The 19,460-nt window shown below is 33.2% G+C and overlaps 1 protein-coding gene across 3 annotated transcripts in view; it reads right to left on the reverse strand.

Moving 5' to 3' along the window:
• Window positions 1-19,460, reverse strand: part of LOC149792257 (SH3 domain-containing kinase-binding protein 1-like) — a 158,904-nt gene that overhangs the window by 100,746 nt on the left and 38,698 nt on the right. For all 3 annotated transcript variants that reach the window (XM_089970784.1, XM_089970783.1, XM_089970782.1), the window contains exons 5-7: window positions 16,293-16,395; window positions 9,941-10,080; window positions 5,960-6,008 (exon numbers count right to left, since the gene is read on the reverse strand). In XM_089970784.1, the coding sequence (XP_089826910.1) occupies window positions 5,960-6,008; window positions 9,941-10,080; window positions 16,293-16,395 (292 nt within the window). The remainder of the gene's footprint in view (window positions 1-5,959; window positions 6,009-9,940; window positions 10,081-16,292; window positions 16,396-19,460) is intronic.

Below are 19,460 nucleotides of genomic sequence, written 5' to 3' on the forward strand. Positions count from 1 at the left end.
AAAAGTTGGGTCCAAAAAATTAGGTTTTTTAATCTGTATTTTGTAGTGCAACTTGATATTCCAGATTATTTGGTATCATTGTAGAGCTACATCTGTCTACCTTTCTATAATACCACCCACTTTAGTGTATCATGCATGACCATGACACTACAAAGCTCAGCAGTAGGCTACTACATCCTGCCCCATTAAGTCATCGATAGTAGTTAATGTGTTAAATCACCTTCCAACCTCAGATATACCTATCTGTCAGTGTCCATACACCTCTCAATCTCTCCACAACATGGAGTGTCTAATTTAGGATGGCAAAGTTTTTATTAAACATTATTCAAATCAAATCAACATCATGTCAAAAACAAAATACGGACATGAAAATATTGTGTGATTTTATTTTTGTATGGATTTTTAATCTCGTTAAAAAAGAAAGAAAAAAACCTGTCTGGTTATCAGACTTTTTGGTGATGGAAATAATAAACAAGAAAATGAAAATGACAAAAGAGGGAAACAATAATTACACCGAAAGATAAAATAGGATGATGATTTTGGAAAGATGAGCGAAACTGCAGCAAGCAAACATTCACACACACAATCTCTTGTCATGCAATAGAGATGAGTCTTGTCCTCAACAATATCTTGTACTACTCAATCATTTTGGAACCAAGCATAGATATATAAATACATTCTCATGCTTAAACAAAGACTTATCAAATAAAAGTTGTGACTGTATTTTAACACCTGGTTTTCAATAGATGCATACCCTCTGGTTTTGACATGTAGAATATAAATATGACCCATTCTTGACATGCGGAAATTCTGACTTGTGCATCAAAAAAAAATGCACGTAGATTTGGACCAGACCTTTGAGCTTAATTACTCTTAATCTGCCTCCGACTTAGCTTCTTACTAAGCGTGCACAGTCCATAACAAATTTACTGTAGGAGGCACTGATTGACATCTGCTCGACAGTAGTTTACACCTTGACTGCAAATAATATTGCAACAATGGAAGATATTTATGAATAGGCGAAGCTAACTGTTCATTGATGTCATGCTTAGGTGCAACTTAATTTGTTTGGATTGTTTTGGGATTATGTTTGAAGTTTATGATAGGGGAAGAGGAAACAAATAAGACATTAATGGACTACATTTTGATCAGATATCAGCATTGGTATGTTTGGACATCAAATTATAACCAACTGGTCAGAATTGGAGCATATGGCCAGTTGCGAAGATGGTTGCCAAGGTAAGTGGACCAACTTGAATTTTTTTTATTGGCAATTAATTTGCCTCATTAGACAGAATGTTTAAAAATTTGGAATCATTTATGACTTCACTGCATTTACTTCTGATAAAATATTAGCGTTTGTTTGATTGCGCTTTAAATTATAATCAGTTGGACAAAATGGGAATATACGACTTCTTGTGAAGCCAGTTTTCAGCATGGGTTTTTATTTTATTGGCAAATAATTTGCTTCAATCAGCAAAATGTTTAAAACCTCAAGCATTTTAATTAATGGATCATTCAGAAAAAATTTAAAGGACGTAACACTCAGTGCATACATTTGAACCATAAAATCAGTGGAGCAATGTTTTTTCTTTTCTTTTAAGAAGTTGAAAATATAATAAAATATAAAATAATCCTCTGTCTGTTTCAGAAAGAGAAACACTTTTACAAAAATCATATTGTATGTTTGTTACAAAATACTGTACAAGTATTTGTCATTATTCAGCACAAAACAAGAAATCTTAAATATCATTTGTTTCCACCAATAACAAGTAATCACAGATATGGGCTCATGGCTGTAAAAAAAAACTGGATCTTGAGATTTCAGTTTTGACTCTTGAGATTTTGGGGTCAAGGTTCAACTAACTCTTCAGTTTTTAAATCTATTGAGAACCTTGTAACACCTGTAACAAGAAAATGATTTTCTTTTGTAACCTCCTTGCTAGCTTCATTCCCACAACCCCTATTCGTACATCAATTTATTATCACTCAAATTAGTAATAAATTCATCAGACTGTCTATGGCACAAACAGCAAAATAAATGGCAAGCCACCTTATGTAAACTGAGATCGACAGGGTTGGTTGGGGTGTAATTACTCAATAATTTTATTTTTAGTAAAAAAAGAAAAAAGTTGCAGCCTGCTGGCCAAACTGGAAAATGCTATGCTCAACAAACCACAACAGGTACCTGACTTCAAGATGTATGAACAATGATGATGTTTTATGTTGGCATCAGGATGTTCATCAACTATTGTGTGATTTATCTTCAAGATGCTGATGCTACTATTACCACTGATACTGGAAAACTGGTAACTATGTCTCACCATGCTCAAGAAGGTGAGACAAGGAAAGGTGGTACCTTGTCTTACTATGTTTAAGCAGGTGAGACCAAGTGATGTACCTGTCTCACCATATTTAAGCAGGTGAAACAAAGAAATGTGTTATCTATGTCTCACCAAGCTTAAGCAGATGAGACAAAGAAATGTCTCACCATACTAAGGGAATCAAGACAAGGAAATGTACTTATGTGTCATCATGCTACAGCATTGAGGAAAAGAAATGTAGTATCAACTGTATGTGAAACCAGGTGATACAAAGTGTCATTTGATAATGACCTATTGCTATAATAACGCTGTCTCAGGAACTAAAGTTCTAGTCGTAAAGGGTCGTATTTTCATTACTTCTAACATACTGTCAGCTAACACAAGTACATCAAGGCAAACTGTGAAAACTGTGCAATAAAACCACCGGAATGGAGTGTGTGTGTATGTGTGTGTGATTTGTATGTGATCTGGATTTTTAACGTATCTTTAATAATTTTTCAGTCATATCGCTATGATGCCTGCAGTGTGGCAGTTTCACATTATCCTGACACCAGGCCCACCAGTCCTAACACTAACCTCTTAATGCTGAGCACCTAGCGAGGCAGCTGTTAGTACCATTTTTATAAGTCTCTGTTATGACTTGGCCAGAGTTCAAACCAGCGACCTCACTCATCTGAGGTGGATGCTCTAACCACTAGACCAAAAGTTTCATAATAAAGGTAAGGCAAAGCTGAAATTATATTGAGACATTCTTCTGTTCAGATGGTTCAAAAATATGAATTAGATAAAATGGATTGAAACTATTTTGTTAGTAGTAAATCATTACTAGTTAGTTGTAAGTAATTAACTGATGTCAATTTAGTGAATTCAAAAAGCACCAATTTAATTGAAATTTGGTTTAAATGAACTTACGTAATTGTATATTAATAGCAAGCTTAATTAGTTGCAAAAATTCTTTAATTTTCAAAATCATCAAGCATTATTATTCCTAAAATATCCTGGAGTCAAAACTAATATTTAAATACAGTGAAACATCAAGTTTTTGGTATACTTAGGTTCTCAAATTTCACCTGCAATAAAATATAATCAGTTATGCCCCCTTAGTTATAACGATCTGTACATTTATTAGTGCCCACTTTTTTGGTCAGCAGGCCATGTGCATCCAACCAGCGACACGGCTTGACACTAGAAGCATACTGTAACCCTGTCCTATCAAGTGGGTTTTCATGCAATCCAGAGTGCTCTCAGATGTTCCTTTCTTCTGGGGAGTTTTAATATGGTTATGAATTACAACAAATATATTTAAGATGTGAATGTGTATCATACAAGTTTATCAGTGCCTGCTTATATTCATATTTCTGATGGAGTAGTAATCACTATGATTCTTTATGCAAATGTATATTCTTGAAGGTTAGTGTCTATTTGTATTCACCGTATTTCTTATGGAACAGTGAATGCCAATATGTTTTTTTGAATGGATGTATATTTGTGGAAGATAAATGACGCTATGATTCCTTTTTTAATGTTTTATTGGAGGTTAGTGTCTGCTTATATATTCATATTTCTTATGGAATAGTAATCACTGATTCTGTGGATGTGTACGCTAGTAGAGTAGTGTTTACATCTACTACTGATATTTATTGTGGAATAGCGATTGCATGATTATGTGAATGTGTATTTTCTGGAGGTAAACCACTGCTTGTATTCAAATGATATTTCTTATGGGATAGTTATTTCCATTATTCTATATGTGAATGTGTATTCTTTGAGGTCTGTCTATATACATATTCATATTTATTTTGGATTAGTGAATACTGATTCTTTCTGTGGATGTGTATTCTTTGAGGTTAGTGTCTGTCTATATATGTATTCATATTTATTTTGGAATAGTGAATACTGATTCTTACTGTGGATGTGTATTCTTTGTGTTAGTGTCTGCCTATATTCATATTTATTTTGGAATAGTGAATACAGAATCTTTTGCAGATGTAATTTGTGGAAGAGGGTGTCTGCTTATATTCTTATTTCTTAACAAAATAATGATCAGTGTGATTCTTTCTGTAAATATGTATTCTTGGCAATTAGTTGGGCATTTTGGCTCCATTCAATCAATTTCTGCATATAAAATTCATGTGTATGTCATAATGGTGATTCCACCTCATTTATTGGCAGTTCTGCCATAACTATTCTGACATTCAGTCTACCAGTGATATCTGCCTTTATTTCTAAGGGTGACAATTCTGCTTTATTTTCAAGTTATGGAGATTCTGCCTATATGTTACATCCTTCTAATAATCCTACCATCCCACCGTTACTAATTTCAAGCTGCTGAGGGTGAGGCTCATGGAATACCAGAGAAATCTGTATACTAATATTTACTAAAGGGTTAAATATAGACTTCTTGTTTCTTATTATTGCTGTTCTTCAGTAGGTAATACATCTCACACAAAGGTTTACCTGTCTGCTAATTCACCTATGTCCTTGTATTATTCGCTAACTTCGTTAACATGTCTATTTTCAATAATGGTTCTAATTAATTGACTGCTGGATCATCAATCCAACAATCCAAGCATTTTGTGTGTGTGAGTCTGTCTCTCTTTCCTTTTCTTAGTATATATGGATGAGCTTGGAAATGTTGCCAGTACCAGTCTATTCCTAAGAGATATACATATACACTCACACACACACACACACTGAGAGACGGGTAAATTCTCCTCATGCATTACTGTAAGGGTAGATTTCGATTTTTAGGGCACATAGTTTTATATGAGAACAGTATCAATCAATAGATCCCTTTTAATGTTTCAACAAAATTATGTGATAAAATGACTTTTTCTAAATAAAGATAAATCTTAAGCTATCTTCACCACAGGCACAGTTACTATGTGTTGTGTTAATGGCAGTACACTATATGCATTAGAATTGCCGAGAAATTATAGATGAATACTGAAAAGTGGAAAAGTGCGTATCTGCCATTGTACAACTTTGCCAAGTGTCACTGGTAATGGACTTCTTTTTTTTTTAATAAGCAGATAATCAATGGAAAAATCTCAATAGATTATGGTTGATCCTGAAGCTAAGTGTTGATGTTATTATATTGAAATCTCTTAATATTAAAAAATGTATATTGCAATATTAGAATCATAAGAAAATAACTGTGCATATTCCTGCATGCATGCTCATTTTTAGCAGGGTGTGATTAGTTAAATCACAGTACCTGGACAAATATTACTTTTCTACTACATGTCCAATTCATAGTCCACCAGAGATCAACCTAGTTAATTTATACAGACTGTGTATTTGTTGTGTAGATTTAATGTTATTTCTCAGCAGATGGCATCCGGTATATTGGGTGGAGTAAGAACCTGGAAAAAAACTCGTGACCCACAGAATGATGCTACTGGCAAGCTTTCTTACAAAAAACCCTGCACCAGTAAATATTAGTTCTACATGGAATACATTATACTTTTAAAAAATTCATGTAATTAAGAATCTTTTTCCACTTTTCATATTAGATCCATTTAATATGCTCAATGTATCACCTGATTTTAATTATACGCATCTTGCTTTGCTATGATGTTAAAATAGATGAAATGAAGACCTACAAAAAAGATACAAGTTTTATCAAGCCCTACCTGTTTTTGGTCTTCTGAGAACAGCTTCTTCATTAGGTGGTTTAGTATCCTACAAGAAAACAGTCAAAACATTGAATCATGTAGTCTCCTGATTGACTGTACAATGTGTATGTGTGTGTGTGTGTGAGTGTGTTGACTCTAGTTATAATTCTATTAAAAGAGGCACACTTAACTACCTTGAGACATGGTAAATTGTTTTTTATTTAAAAACATTTAAAGGGGTTGTTTACATATTGTTTTAGAATTTTTTTATATAGAAACTGTGTGAAGAAAAAAATAATCTTAGATTGGCTCATCCTTTTGCTTGATTACAATGTAGAAAACGCTCAATCCATCACTGACTATTACTTGTCCGATGACACAAGCCTTGCCTTTCTCTATCGGACAATTGGCAGTGATTTGGGAAGAAAAACCAAATAGTAAAATAAGCTCAGTAACTATAAATGCATTCGTAGAACACATATGCCCTACCAAAAAATCAAGAAATGACCTATATCAATCTTGAACTATGGAATAAAGGACAAAGTTAACACTCAAACCCATTGCCACATTTATTTTGGGGCATAAAAAGTTGTAATATGGAGAAAGAACAGAATACTGATATATAAAAAAAAAAGAACCAAGACTTTTTTGAAGTAAATGAAATAGGAACAATATATGAATAAATGCACATCATGGCACACTGAGTACAGTTCACATGAATTTTTCAATTTTCCATTTATTGCCGTGGAGTGGAGAAAGGGTGGACAGGATGAAGAAAAAACTCATCCACACATTCTAATGGAGCATCTGCACACCACTCTTTCTTGCTGATGTGCATCTGCCAACCGCCTTGAGGTAGTGTTGATAAAATGGGCAAGGTTTAATATTTATGACCCATGTAGACATGAGCTAGAAAGAGAGTTTTCTTGGAATTCAAGATCCAGCACCATTTTCATTCAAAACATCATAAAAAATATGCAGTCAATAATGAGTCAAGTGCACTATCTGACTCAATTTCAAAATGCGAGGAAAAAGAAAAACCACGCATTCATGCACTAAATAGTAAATTTATGCAATGAGTTGGGAGAGTACATACAGTAAAGTTGATTATCCAGATGCTACTCACCAGATTATTTACACATACATACCTTTAGTAATAACATGTCCAAAAAAGTACTTACTACAATGTACATATGTAAATTTAACTAATTTGAGGCAGAAGAGAGTAACAAATTAGAAACGATCACAATCAAACATTATCTCATGTACTGTATTCACAATTTAAGTAGTATTATCAATAACTAAATTATATCTTTATTATCAATAACTAAATTATATCTTTAAACTAGAAATAAACATAATTTTGGAAAGTGGGAAGTGAGACACAATGAGAATAAGTTTATTCTTAAATCCAATTGTTGTTAAGTGAATGCTGCCAAGGCAACATGTAACTTATCATACAGAAATGCCAAGGTAATCAAGCATGGTTAAAGACTCATAATGGTCCAAAGGTGTTATGTAGTCAAAGTTAACATAATTCACTGTCAATCAACAGTCAATGGTTGCTTGTTAAAGTAATAAAATCTAATCACCTACCAACACAGGAGTGAGCAGAGTCCATGTCAACTAATTTTACCTTCATCATAGCCATTTATCATTTAAGCATGGACAGTTTGAGTAATGACAAGTACATGCTAAGAATTTACTTAATACATTGTAATATTTTTATTCTTATTTTTTCTTGCTCTTTAACTTGTGAAATGTCCACAAAATGATACCTAATTACTGAAAAAGCAGTTGATTGTATGAATACTTGACTCATTTAATCCAGATACTTTCATTCACAGATCAGCTTGTGACCAAACTTGATCATCTGTCGACTATCTAGATGAAATATGTCCCAAAGAGGTCCAAATAATCAGTTTTACTGTATGTAAAATGTCAAGATCAAAACAGTGTTAGTGAGAGAGAAAGTGATGAGTTTATGTGTGTGCTGTGCTATAAATGACCAGACAAAAATGGATCACTTTCACCACATTAAAATTCCAACTCTTTAGTTTGATTTTAATTGTATTTTGTATTAATTATCAAAGTAGCAGTGCTTGTTAAAATTAATAAAATGGTTTATAAGAATTAATCCATGACATTATCACATGTAAACTTGTAGAAGGCAAATGCTCAAGTATAAACTTACAACCTACAGCACAACAGCAACTTTCCCACCAGCTTGTTTTCATAGTCAGTGAAAGGTCAATTCATCCAAGGTGGGGACCACAAACAATAGTTGGTTTTATGGCACATGAAGACAAGTCAGATCTTTAGGGGTGAGGCAATAAACAGCCTTGTCCAAGAAAACATCACAGTAGTCAACAAGTGCTGACCCAATGGAAGGATTCAAAAGTGCACCCTTGTGGTTAACTGTGTAGGACAATATCCACTTGGCCACTGTGACTCCAACAATGAGCACAAAGACAGCTTGAACACTGTATATATTACTGAATGTTCATTTTATTTTTGTTGTTCCGAGTTTAATGCCATTTTTCATCACATGATCAGCCATACATGGCAGCCAGTATATCTGGGAAATAAAGAACCCGGAACACCCTGGGAAGAGTCACCAACCAAAGGGAAGCTACTCGCATACTCACATTGGCCAGGTCTGAGATTCAAACCTACTAAGAGGATAGATTAAGAGATCAGTGATCTGTAAAGGCAAGTACTGTAGGCCACTTGGTCACTCAGCATTTTATTGAATTATATGACTTTAGGCAACTCTTTCATTTTACTGGTGTAACAGAAAAGTTTTTATGAAATTATTAATCTACCAGTGAGATGACTGTACTAATGCTGCAAAGTGAGAGAAAAGTGAGACTGTGAGGTCACCGAAAACTAGGGCCATTATAAATGATGGGAGATGTGAGCGACAGCCCAGGGCATCATAGTGCTGAGTTTGTGATAACTTTTCTGAGTAGGGGTGCTGAAGGCAATGCTTGACTGAGGCAATGTTTCATCCAGAGCAAACTTACAATGGACCTGCCGAAAACTGTGCTACTGGATACTAAGTTAGAGCTCAAAGAAATAGAGAGCCGCAATGCAAGACTGAACTTGTGACTGCAGAAGATATTTGAATTGGTTCTCTATTTTCATGATATATGCAATACATACATTAGCCCCTCCCAAAAAACTAAAATAAACCAGGACTGTCCAACATACAGCCTTGTAGATCAGAATCTATCCTGCCTAAGGTTTTTATCTGGACTGCCACCCTTTCATAGCATGTGCCTTCTTTTGTGCCATCTAACACCTTATCTGTCTGAAATTTACTCACAACACCATGAGTGATACAAAATTGCAATGTGGCCCCTCACAAGAAAAGGTTAGATATGCATGATATAAACAATAACATATATTGGATAAGGAAAAAAAGTTTGATCAATTCTCTTGGTAAAATGTGATACAAATTCATAAACAATCTTGGTAAAATATGGTTCTCTTCAAAAGAATGTCTTTTAAGCAGGTGTAAGAAACATTAAAGTCACAACGATAATGAAGATGTTTTAAGCTAATGTCTATTAATATCTTTATGCATATAATTTAAAAAATTAAAATAAACTCTTGTGCTCAGTTCAGAACATAGAGACAGACAGTAGGCTCCAAGCAGATGCTGAAAAATACACTGCAAGATACAAGTTTCACCTAAAAAACGAATTTCATTAAAAATTAACCACAACTGAGAAAGAGATGTAAAATGAAACTATGAAAATGAGAGAGAGAGAGAGAGAGAGAGAGAGAGAGAGAGTGAGAGAATAAAGTGTGGTCCAAAAATATTTGAAATTGACATTGTCATTTAAATATCTGCATGATACCTTTGACCACAGAAATGGTATCAAGCCTGAGACCTTCCATCTTTCATGCAGTAGGTTATACCCTAAGGGCAACATAACTGTTTTGTGAATTTCCACTCATCATTTTAGTGAGTCAAGTAATTTTATAACATACCTTGTTTTCTACTGGTTTATCATCTGACACTTGCTTTGTAGAAGCACCTGTTGACCGAAGTTTTATTGGACCACTTCCAAAAATGTTGCCCAAACCAACCCCAATAATCTTCTTTCCTTTTATGAGGGACTTATCCTCTTCTGCAAGTAAGACAACATTACTGTATAAATTTCTTTCTTTATCTCACCTAATTAAGTGAGGCAAAGATCTGAAAGGAACACTTCCAATGTTGATTTTTGCATAAATTACCTTATGTAATCTCTAAGTCAGCTCCAACTGAGAAAAACATGTAGACCCTGATCTGCTATTGCATAATGTACCAACAGATCAGGATCTACGTTGTTTGATCTACCTATTAACACTAACAAACTGCACTGACACAGATCTGATGCTGCATTAAGCAACATTAGAATCTGGACCTATGCTGTTTACAGTTGTACATTTTTATATGAATATGTACGGTAATAATTGAAGGAAATAAAACTGATATGCATGAAAGTTACATTTGTTTGAGATGGAACAGCCTGTACCAAAAGGATATAGGGAAAATAAAAATAAAAACAAAAGTACCAGTATGTACTCACAAAGATGTGATATTATTGTGGCCCTTAAACGGTATATGAATATTTCAAGTTTGTTGAGAAACAGTTGCAATTATATGATGTTCACATTATCTGTATGTGCCTTGTCCACAAACAAGAACACAAACTGAAGTGTGCTAAACCTACCAAGTTAAGAAGTATGCTATGCATACCAAATCAGTTTCAAGGCCACCACGTAAACTCTTGTGTTGACAATGAAATAAAGTAATACTGAGGCTGAACAAAAATCAATATTGCAGTCTACATTTGTCCACCAATACCATTATCACCCTAACAAACAACAATTCTTCAATTGCACTGGTGATATACAATAACATCACTAACACTAAAAAAAAACGAGATCGATCCATCAAGTGCTTACTGATGTTGTATTCAAAATAACTATGGAAATTCTTGTAGAGAACATATCTGAGATTTCAGTCTCATAACCTTGCCAGCTGAACAATTTAGTTTATGTTAGTTCTCAAAAAGTCACATTCATTTTTAATTTACCCCTTAAACATGTAATTTTAAAGTCATTCACATATAACATCAATGACCACACTTCAATGGTGTGAAGACATTTGTGCTTGCTCCAAAAATAGCTTTGAAATGTTTTCGACATTGTAAACATAAATCCATTGTCCTAGTAGCCCTTTATGAACTTTTTTGCCCATTAGCAATTAGCATAATGCAATAAATGTATCTGTACCAGTTAGAATTTATTCCTATGTATAGATTCTATTATGCTCATCTAAATCATATTGTTCCAATACACAAAGGAATGACTACAATGGATGTATAAACTTTAACAATGATTAAATGATTAACACTTGCTGTCCAGCTGCTGTAGATTATGACAATGACAATGATGTGTCTTGCAGAAACTTTAACAGAGAATCTTACCCTAGGTGCTGTCATGTAAATGACAATTCCTGTGCATTTGGAAGTAAATGCACAAAATTACATACATGGCAGAAAGGAGTATGATATGGCACAGGATTATGTTTAAGATGTTAGATCCAGATACTTGTACACCAATCAAATGGGTTCTCACCTCTAACTTTGAACAAAACATGAATATAGTATTTGTATTTATTACACACATTCTCTTTTAAGCCCTCCAAATATTTTCTGCTATATGGTATAAATGGAATTCAAAGCAGATTGAAATTTTAACAAGTTCCTATTAGTGCAAAAGAGAATTAAAAAGGTAGATGCGAGTGAAAACACCAAAACAGCTCCAATCTGGGTATATGATAGAAAATTACAGATTGAACATCCATATCAAATCCTAATTCAATTATTTAATGCTGAATTTGTATGAAATAAAATAAAACATTTTTAAGTATATGGCATAGCTCTGCATTGCATTTAAAATGGTTTCATTTGTGATAGAAATTCACAATTGGTGAGTAAAAATTGTTAACTGGTTACCCTCTGGCAAACTTCAAAATCATAATGCAGCAACTTGAAAACTAGATCAATACTTTCAATTTAAAAGTATGCTATACTCTAAATTAATTCAAAGCTTAGTCTCTTTTTTTGAGCCTTATTTTCCAAATTAAGGCACCATCTATGTATGTGCCAAATTATTAATGAATCTAATATTGTAGTATCATTAATTTTCGTTGGGATCAATTTTCACGGTTTTGTACAAAAAAAGTGGTATTTTCATGGGTGCTTAAATTCATGGTTTTGCCTGTAGAAGTTTGCATATTATTAGGTATTTAATTTCATGATTTAACCTGTAAAAATACCCAAAATAAAGAATACAAAAGAATAAAACTACGCCAATGCAAATGGCGGTCACTTTAATGTTTAAAGCAATACTACCACCGTATGAGCACAAATCAAAGACCTGGCAAGTTCAATATTTACACCGTGTTGATACAGTGGCTTTGTCCAAAAACCTGTGAAGTGTGAGCTTTAATACTCTGCTGTAATTAGTGTATATACATAGTGTTTCATTAATAATAGTGTTTCAAAAAATAGTTATAGTATTTTACAGGATTGTTCTCCTTTTGGATTAAAAACACATGGATAAAATGAAATGTGCTTTCAGAAGGATTTAAATGTTTCAACAACAGTTGTACTCAAATGAAGGATCAAAGTGAGTAAGTATTGAATTTAATTTTCATATACTGTTATTCTGAATTATTTTGTCTTTCATTTTCGGTATTACTATTGTTTAAATACCTTATGCTTTTTCTCTATTTTCTCTCTGTTCTTACTTACCTCACATATCGATTTAAGGCAGTGAGTGTAAAATTACAGCTATTGGATACCTTATTGAACGTGTGCATTGAAACAATACAAAGTGATTTTTAATTCTTTTTTCAAAAGGCTAAACTAAAAAAAACACATGTAAAAGCTAATATTTGATTTACCAGATTACAGTATTGACCTTGATTTATCAAATTCTAGTAGCTGTGTTAATCTCTAGGAATGAAACACTGTAACAAAACTACATAGCTCATTTTTCGTTGGGGATTTCAATTTGTGGTTCTGGGCAACAATGAAAACCAAGAAAATTGGTCCCCCCATGAAAACTGATACTACAATATATGACCTGTGCAATCAACCTCAGCCTGTGGTACAGAGCTAAAAAAAAATGTGGAGAGGGAGAGAAAGATGATAAGATTTTGCTGGAAATAAAATTACTGCCAGTCAAACTACAATAAATGCAGAAACAAATGAGACAGCTAACATAAAATATAATCAGAAAAAATCAGAGTTATAGCCCTTTGTAAATAAATTTAAAGCCAGGCAATATGTAGATAGACAAATTAGAGAACTCCAAATTGTGCAATTTATTTAATGACCTGAGGCTGAAACAGATGATGACTCTTGAAATTTTGTCAGAAAGAACAAAGAATACTTTTAAAACAAAGTCCCTCAAAGGAGCTGATGCTCTACAGGCCATAAAGAATTGGTTAGAGTTTAAACCATTTGATATTCTTCAGCTATAACATGATTGATTGCTTGCTTGATTGACTGGTTTCTTGCTTGACTGTTTCATGGGACACCAGCAATACAGGCTAGTCAGTGCCACAGAAAAGGCTATATCTAAGATTATTTATAGTTCATGAAAGAGTTTAACATGATTTTTAAATCAGTTGCAAAAGCAGCAGTGTAGACAAACTAAATGTTGGATTGACACCATTTTTATTTTGGACCAACCAGATGACAAAAGAAGTCTTTTTGAGAAAACCCGTGCTAATATGACTATCCATTCTTCACAAGTAACAATAACAAGATTATTTTCAAGATGGCCACATTGATAGTCATATTGGATGTGTAAGCAGTAACATTTTCATTAGGATCAACCTGATACCATAAAAAGTCTTGGTAAAACCTCAACATCAATATGACATTCCCTTCAGAAGTAGTAATAAGATTTTCATGATAGTGGACATCAGATTGGCACCATTTTCATTTAAAACCAATTAGACATCATAATAGGTCTCGTAATCAAAACCACATGCTGACATGATTATCCATTAAGGACAAGTAGTGATATAAAAAAATTCAACATGGTTCATAGATATTTCATCAGGTAATTCAGGCATGTTTCAAGGACACATTTAATTTGCAAATGCTATTATTAACTACATATAAAGGAGAGAAGAATGGTTTGAGGAGTCCACCAAATGCAAGAATTAATTTATGAAGAACTACAAAATACTTTTGAACAAACTAGGCCTAGATGAAGAATTTTTAAGCTCAAGGGATTCTGGGGCATAGCGGTAGAAGTGTGGTCATATCACTTGCATCTGTTTGGAAGTTAGCACTCTTATATGAGAGTGTTTACAACTCCACTGTGAGCTGCTTTTGATATTTAAGCAAAATATATTCTAAATCCATCCATACTGTAAATATTTCTATATATAATGCTTTTCAAAGGAATATATTTGTTTTCAATTCATTTAAAAGACTAATTTTTCTTCTCAAGCACTTTTCAACAGCCAACCTCATATTCAAGCAATTTGCAAGGAGACCACCAAAATTTTCAAGCACTTTTCAAGATTGTGCAAACCCTGTTCAAGATTACTATTGTGGGAGCCATATTGGATGTGCAAGCAACAACTTTCATTTAGTACTAACAAGACAACATATCAAATTTTTTTGGGTGAAAATCCCATGTCAGTATAACTTTCTTTTCAGAAGCAGCAGCATTACAAGAAGTTAAAAGATGGCTGCTGTGACAGGTGTCTTTTAGTGAAAACCCTATGTTGATATGACCATTCATTCAAGAGATTTTAGAGAGAGAATATTTTCATGATGGTAGTTATGTTGGACATTAAATAAGCACCATTTTCTTTTAAAATCAACTGGACATGATTAGTAGTGAAAACAACATATTGATAGGACAATCCATTCAATATGAGTAGAAATGACAATATTTTCAAGATGAGCACTGGAAGTAATGGCCATACTGGCTGTGCAAGTTGCATCATTTTCAATCAGATGTCAGACTTCATGGTGGCCAAGTGGTCTAAATCACTCACACATCACTGTCATCTCAACTCTGTATGGGTTTGTCTCTCTGGCTTGGCCAATGTGGGTGAGTGGTTCTTCTTGGGGTTTTCGCAAGTTCACAGCTTCATTTACATATAGGATCAACTAATCATAAGGATTCTGTCTGGTGAAAACTGCTTGTCATTATGCTTGTCCTTTCAGGTGGAGTAGCAATAAGACTTTCAAGATGGCTATCATAATTGGCAGTCAGATTGGCATTATTTTCATTTAGGACCAACTAAACATCATAAGAAATCTTTAAGTAAAGATCTCATGTTAAGAACATCCATTCAGGAGAAACACTGATAAGATTTTTAAGATGGCCACCACAGTGGACACAAAGAAGTCCAAGCAGCACCATTTTCATTTAAGACCAAGTAGACAGTTTCATCGCAAACCTCGAAGTAGTTTAGAAGGTGTAGCAATAATAAACCTGCACTAATGGACAGATGATGGACAACTGACATCCAAATGCTCTCCTGGTCTATGACCAGTACAGCTAATGAAATTATGCTTTCTTATAATTCTTCTTTAAATGATTTTTCTAAATCCTTTTGGGGGTTTTCCCCACTCAAACTATTTCTGTTTACAATATCTAATGTGGCCAATTTGGGCTTGTCAACATAAAAACTGTCCAAAATATCTGCATTCTATATTACATTATAAGTCAGAAGAACAACCCTAAAGACATAACTGAGATCGAATATAAGTATTTGCTGCAGAACACCATTTCTAGAAACAAAACTTTAAAACAATCATTGCTGACACTTTCGCCATTCTAATGAATGAACCCCTCAAAACTATTAGTCTCAGAAATAAATTTAAACGTGTTCAAAACAAAATCACATGACCATTATCTCAAAAATCAGTTTTCCTTATGCTCTCCATTTTATTATTTTAAAACATGTGACAAACACTTTGTGCTTTTATATTTAATGCACTTAAGCATGGTGGTATTTACAATAGCTTGTTCATCTTCAAGACCTCAGGGAAGAATAGTTTATTATAAGTAACCAAGTAAACCTCATAAAATAAACCATTTCTTCTTCTTCTTCTTCTTATTATTATTATTTTATGGCCACAAAGATTTCCAAACAGGCTGCCCTATCGCTACTTAAGTCTGATAGATATTTGAAATGCTGATATCGACAGAAGATATCATGACAGAAACTTACGTGGTTAAAAATCAAGGACATATTTTTCAACAACAAGAAAGATGAATGTTCACAAGCTTATGCTCAATAACTTGCCTTCTTTCTCTTGTTCATTTTCCTCTGATAATACCTCCACAAAGTTTGACGGAAATACTCCCGTTTTTCCATTTACAGATCCTTCATACCATCCATCCTCTACCTAGAAATCAAGATGACGGAAATTTTCACTAAAACATATTTTCAATACATCCTAACTATAACAAAATAATGTTACTGTAATCTTTAAAACAGTCATAACCTTGTAAATGCTGCATAAACTTCTTGCATCTCAAATTGACAAGAACACATGCAACAGCACGGCTTGACTACTGTAAGACCGAAAGTCCTCTGTGTTCTTCAGTTCAAGATATATCTGCACCACTATTTTTCATTTTGCAGTTAATTTTACTATATAGATGCCTGCATTATATGAAATATAAATGGTCTGAATATTCTACACATGTTCTACATTATAAAGCAAATGAATATAAATTATCATCACTGGCCATGATGCATCAACACAGACCTAATACAAATGAGGAACATAGTTTATTTTCATACCATCTATGATAGATCACAAAGAATGAAGTACTAAAACAACTAATGTATCACCAAAGCAGATAGCTCCATCAGCTCATGACAATAATTACACAAAATCAAAGTCTCGATTTTGTCAAAACACTTCAAAGTAAAATTAATTCTCAGCATTTACTAAGAACTGCAAGGAAATCAGTAGACAAATTCTGAGTTATGACTACTGTATATACCTGCATATAAACTGGTCCAACCACATATACCCTGACCTGCCATCTCATAATGCACCAGTAGATCAGGGTCTATGTTTGTTCTAATTATTACTCCCAGTAAAAAAGACAGACCCAGATCTGCTGATGCATTGTATAATGGCAGTTCTGGGTCTATGGAGTTTGTTCTAATTATTACTCCCAGTAAAAAGGACAGACCCAGATCTGCTGATGCATTGTACAATGGCAGAGCTGGGTCTATGGAGTTTGTTCTAATTATTACTCCCAGTAAAAATGACAGACCCAGATCTGCTGATGCATTGTACAATGGCAGATCTGGGTCTATGGAGTCTGCAGTTGGATCAGACTTATATGACCAACAAAGACCCAAATTTTAAACGCTTCATTTTCATATCAAATTTGCTATGGATCATTGGTATAGTATCCCATCTTCTATAAAATAACTGCTGGAAGATAACTGTCAGTTTTCCTTCCAAAATATTGCTTGTCTGAAAACTGTGATCATTATCTTGTAACTCATGTAACAGTATGGACAATTAGATATTAACTTGTGAGTTATTTTATTAACTTAAATTTATCACTACTACATAATGAATAAAGCAACATCAGCAGAAGCATCTGTATTGTTAAGATGTATATACAATGTGTCCATTTATCAAGTACTGACAATGTGTCCATTTACCATCTACTCGTAATCCATCAAATAGCTTCAAAACATTATGTTAGGAATTTACAAATTTTCTCATGTGAAACATTTAAAATAATACTTTTTATAGATATTAGTAATCATTTGCAATTAGCACAAAACAACAAATGATATATCTGAAATGTATTAGGACATGTATGTATTTTTAAATATTGATATAATCCTATATTTATATTTTGTTGCATTATTTTCATTTGCAATATATATATAATATTAATTCTTTATGTATCTCTTGGCTTTTATGTATGCTTAGTGGCAGGCCAACTTTATTACGGTGACTTCTGAATAAGCACTTGATGTCAGAGGAAACATTTTGGTCCTTATCGTTGACCTGATGTTATGAAGTCTCTTGACAGTACTCAATCAATTTTTTCAAAATCTGATTTTAAGCAAAGCAATGTTATATTGTGTAACTTTCCTAGACAAAGCTAAGAATCACAATACTATGACTGCCAATTCTGTTCCATAAATGTTAAATGAGGCACATATCTAAATCAGAAGTAATCAAACTATACAAATCCTGAACAGGAAATGCAGTATTTATTTCAGTTTAATTAGGTGCATGTGAGTGCTGTTCTCTTACAAACATAATACATAAGAATCACTAAACAGTTATCAAGTATTATGACTGCCATTTTTGTTCTGTCATTGTCATGTGATTTGCGCACAAGTTGATCCCCAAAAAAATATTTGACTGTACTGCAAAAACAGAACAAATGTTAGTATTAAGGCTACTTTCAGGCATGTCAATATGATAAATCAGTACAGATTTTCAGTTATGTACACTAAGATTACAGCTGTTTATGCACAACATAACATGGATGAACACTTCTGCTCAGTAAATCTTACACAAGACAGGATGTCAGTCATAAATGACCTTCTCAAGAGTGCAGAGAAAATACACGTGTTTCCTCACTGACTTCTTTCATTTTAAAGGTCACCAAATATTTATAATTAAAGATAAACAATTCATGTTAAGTCTATTTGCTACCTCTTTACAGAATTCTCTTTTTTTGTCATATATCGCTTAACTTAACAGTTCAGATAACAGTCAAGTAACATTCTTAAGGACAACTACACAAGTAAAAGCGGAGTGATAAAAATTAAATGTTTTACATTATTTTTCCAACCAGCAAATATTGTTATTTACAGGTTAGAAATCAGAATATATAAGTTTGTACCAAACATCCATAGTTTTAACTACTTGCAATGATAAAAAAAGGCTATTTTAATTTTTTATTTATTTAGACCAGTAATGTTCCATTTTGATCTATCTGGAATGTGATGTTTTTGAAAATGACAGGAAATTATAATTAACAAATACATATATGTCAAAACTGTCTTTATTATCACAGTAGCACATGAACATATATAGTAAGTAATATTTATGAGCAATTAAAGTCTGAAATGTTTTTCACTGCCTCTTTTCAACAAACACTAACATCTTACAGTAGAATGTGCATACAGCCATATGCATGTGTATACTGTAAATGAGTAACTGAACTTGTATGTTTCATACTAACTAATGGTGTTAAATAATTGTTAATCAAAATAGCCCATTATGTGTCAAAAAAGTAAACAACACACATTTAAATATGATAATTACTTATACATAAAAAATTAAAATAAAGTTTACTGCTTTCACTTGGCTGCAACATAAGACCAAATCAGACATGCATTATCATTTGTTGATCACCAGTATCAGCCACAGGAATTTCTGTAAGATAACTTGGTAATTTGGAGTTAGTTATAATT

Source organism: Sinohyriopsis cumingii, chromosome 9 (assembly GCF_028554795.1).
Source record: "Sinohyriopsis cumingii isolate HCF-2022 chromosome 9, ASM2855479v2, whole genome shotgun sequence".
Classification (NCBI taxonomy): domain Eukaryota; kingdom Metazoa; phylum Mollusca; class Bivalvia; order Unionida; family Unionidae; genus Sinohyriopsis; species Sinohyriopsis cumingii.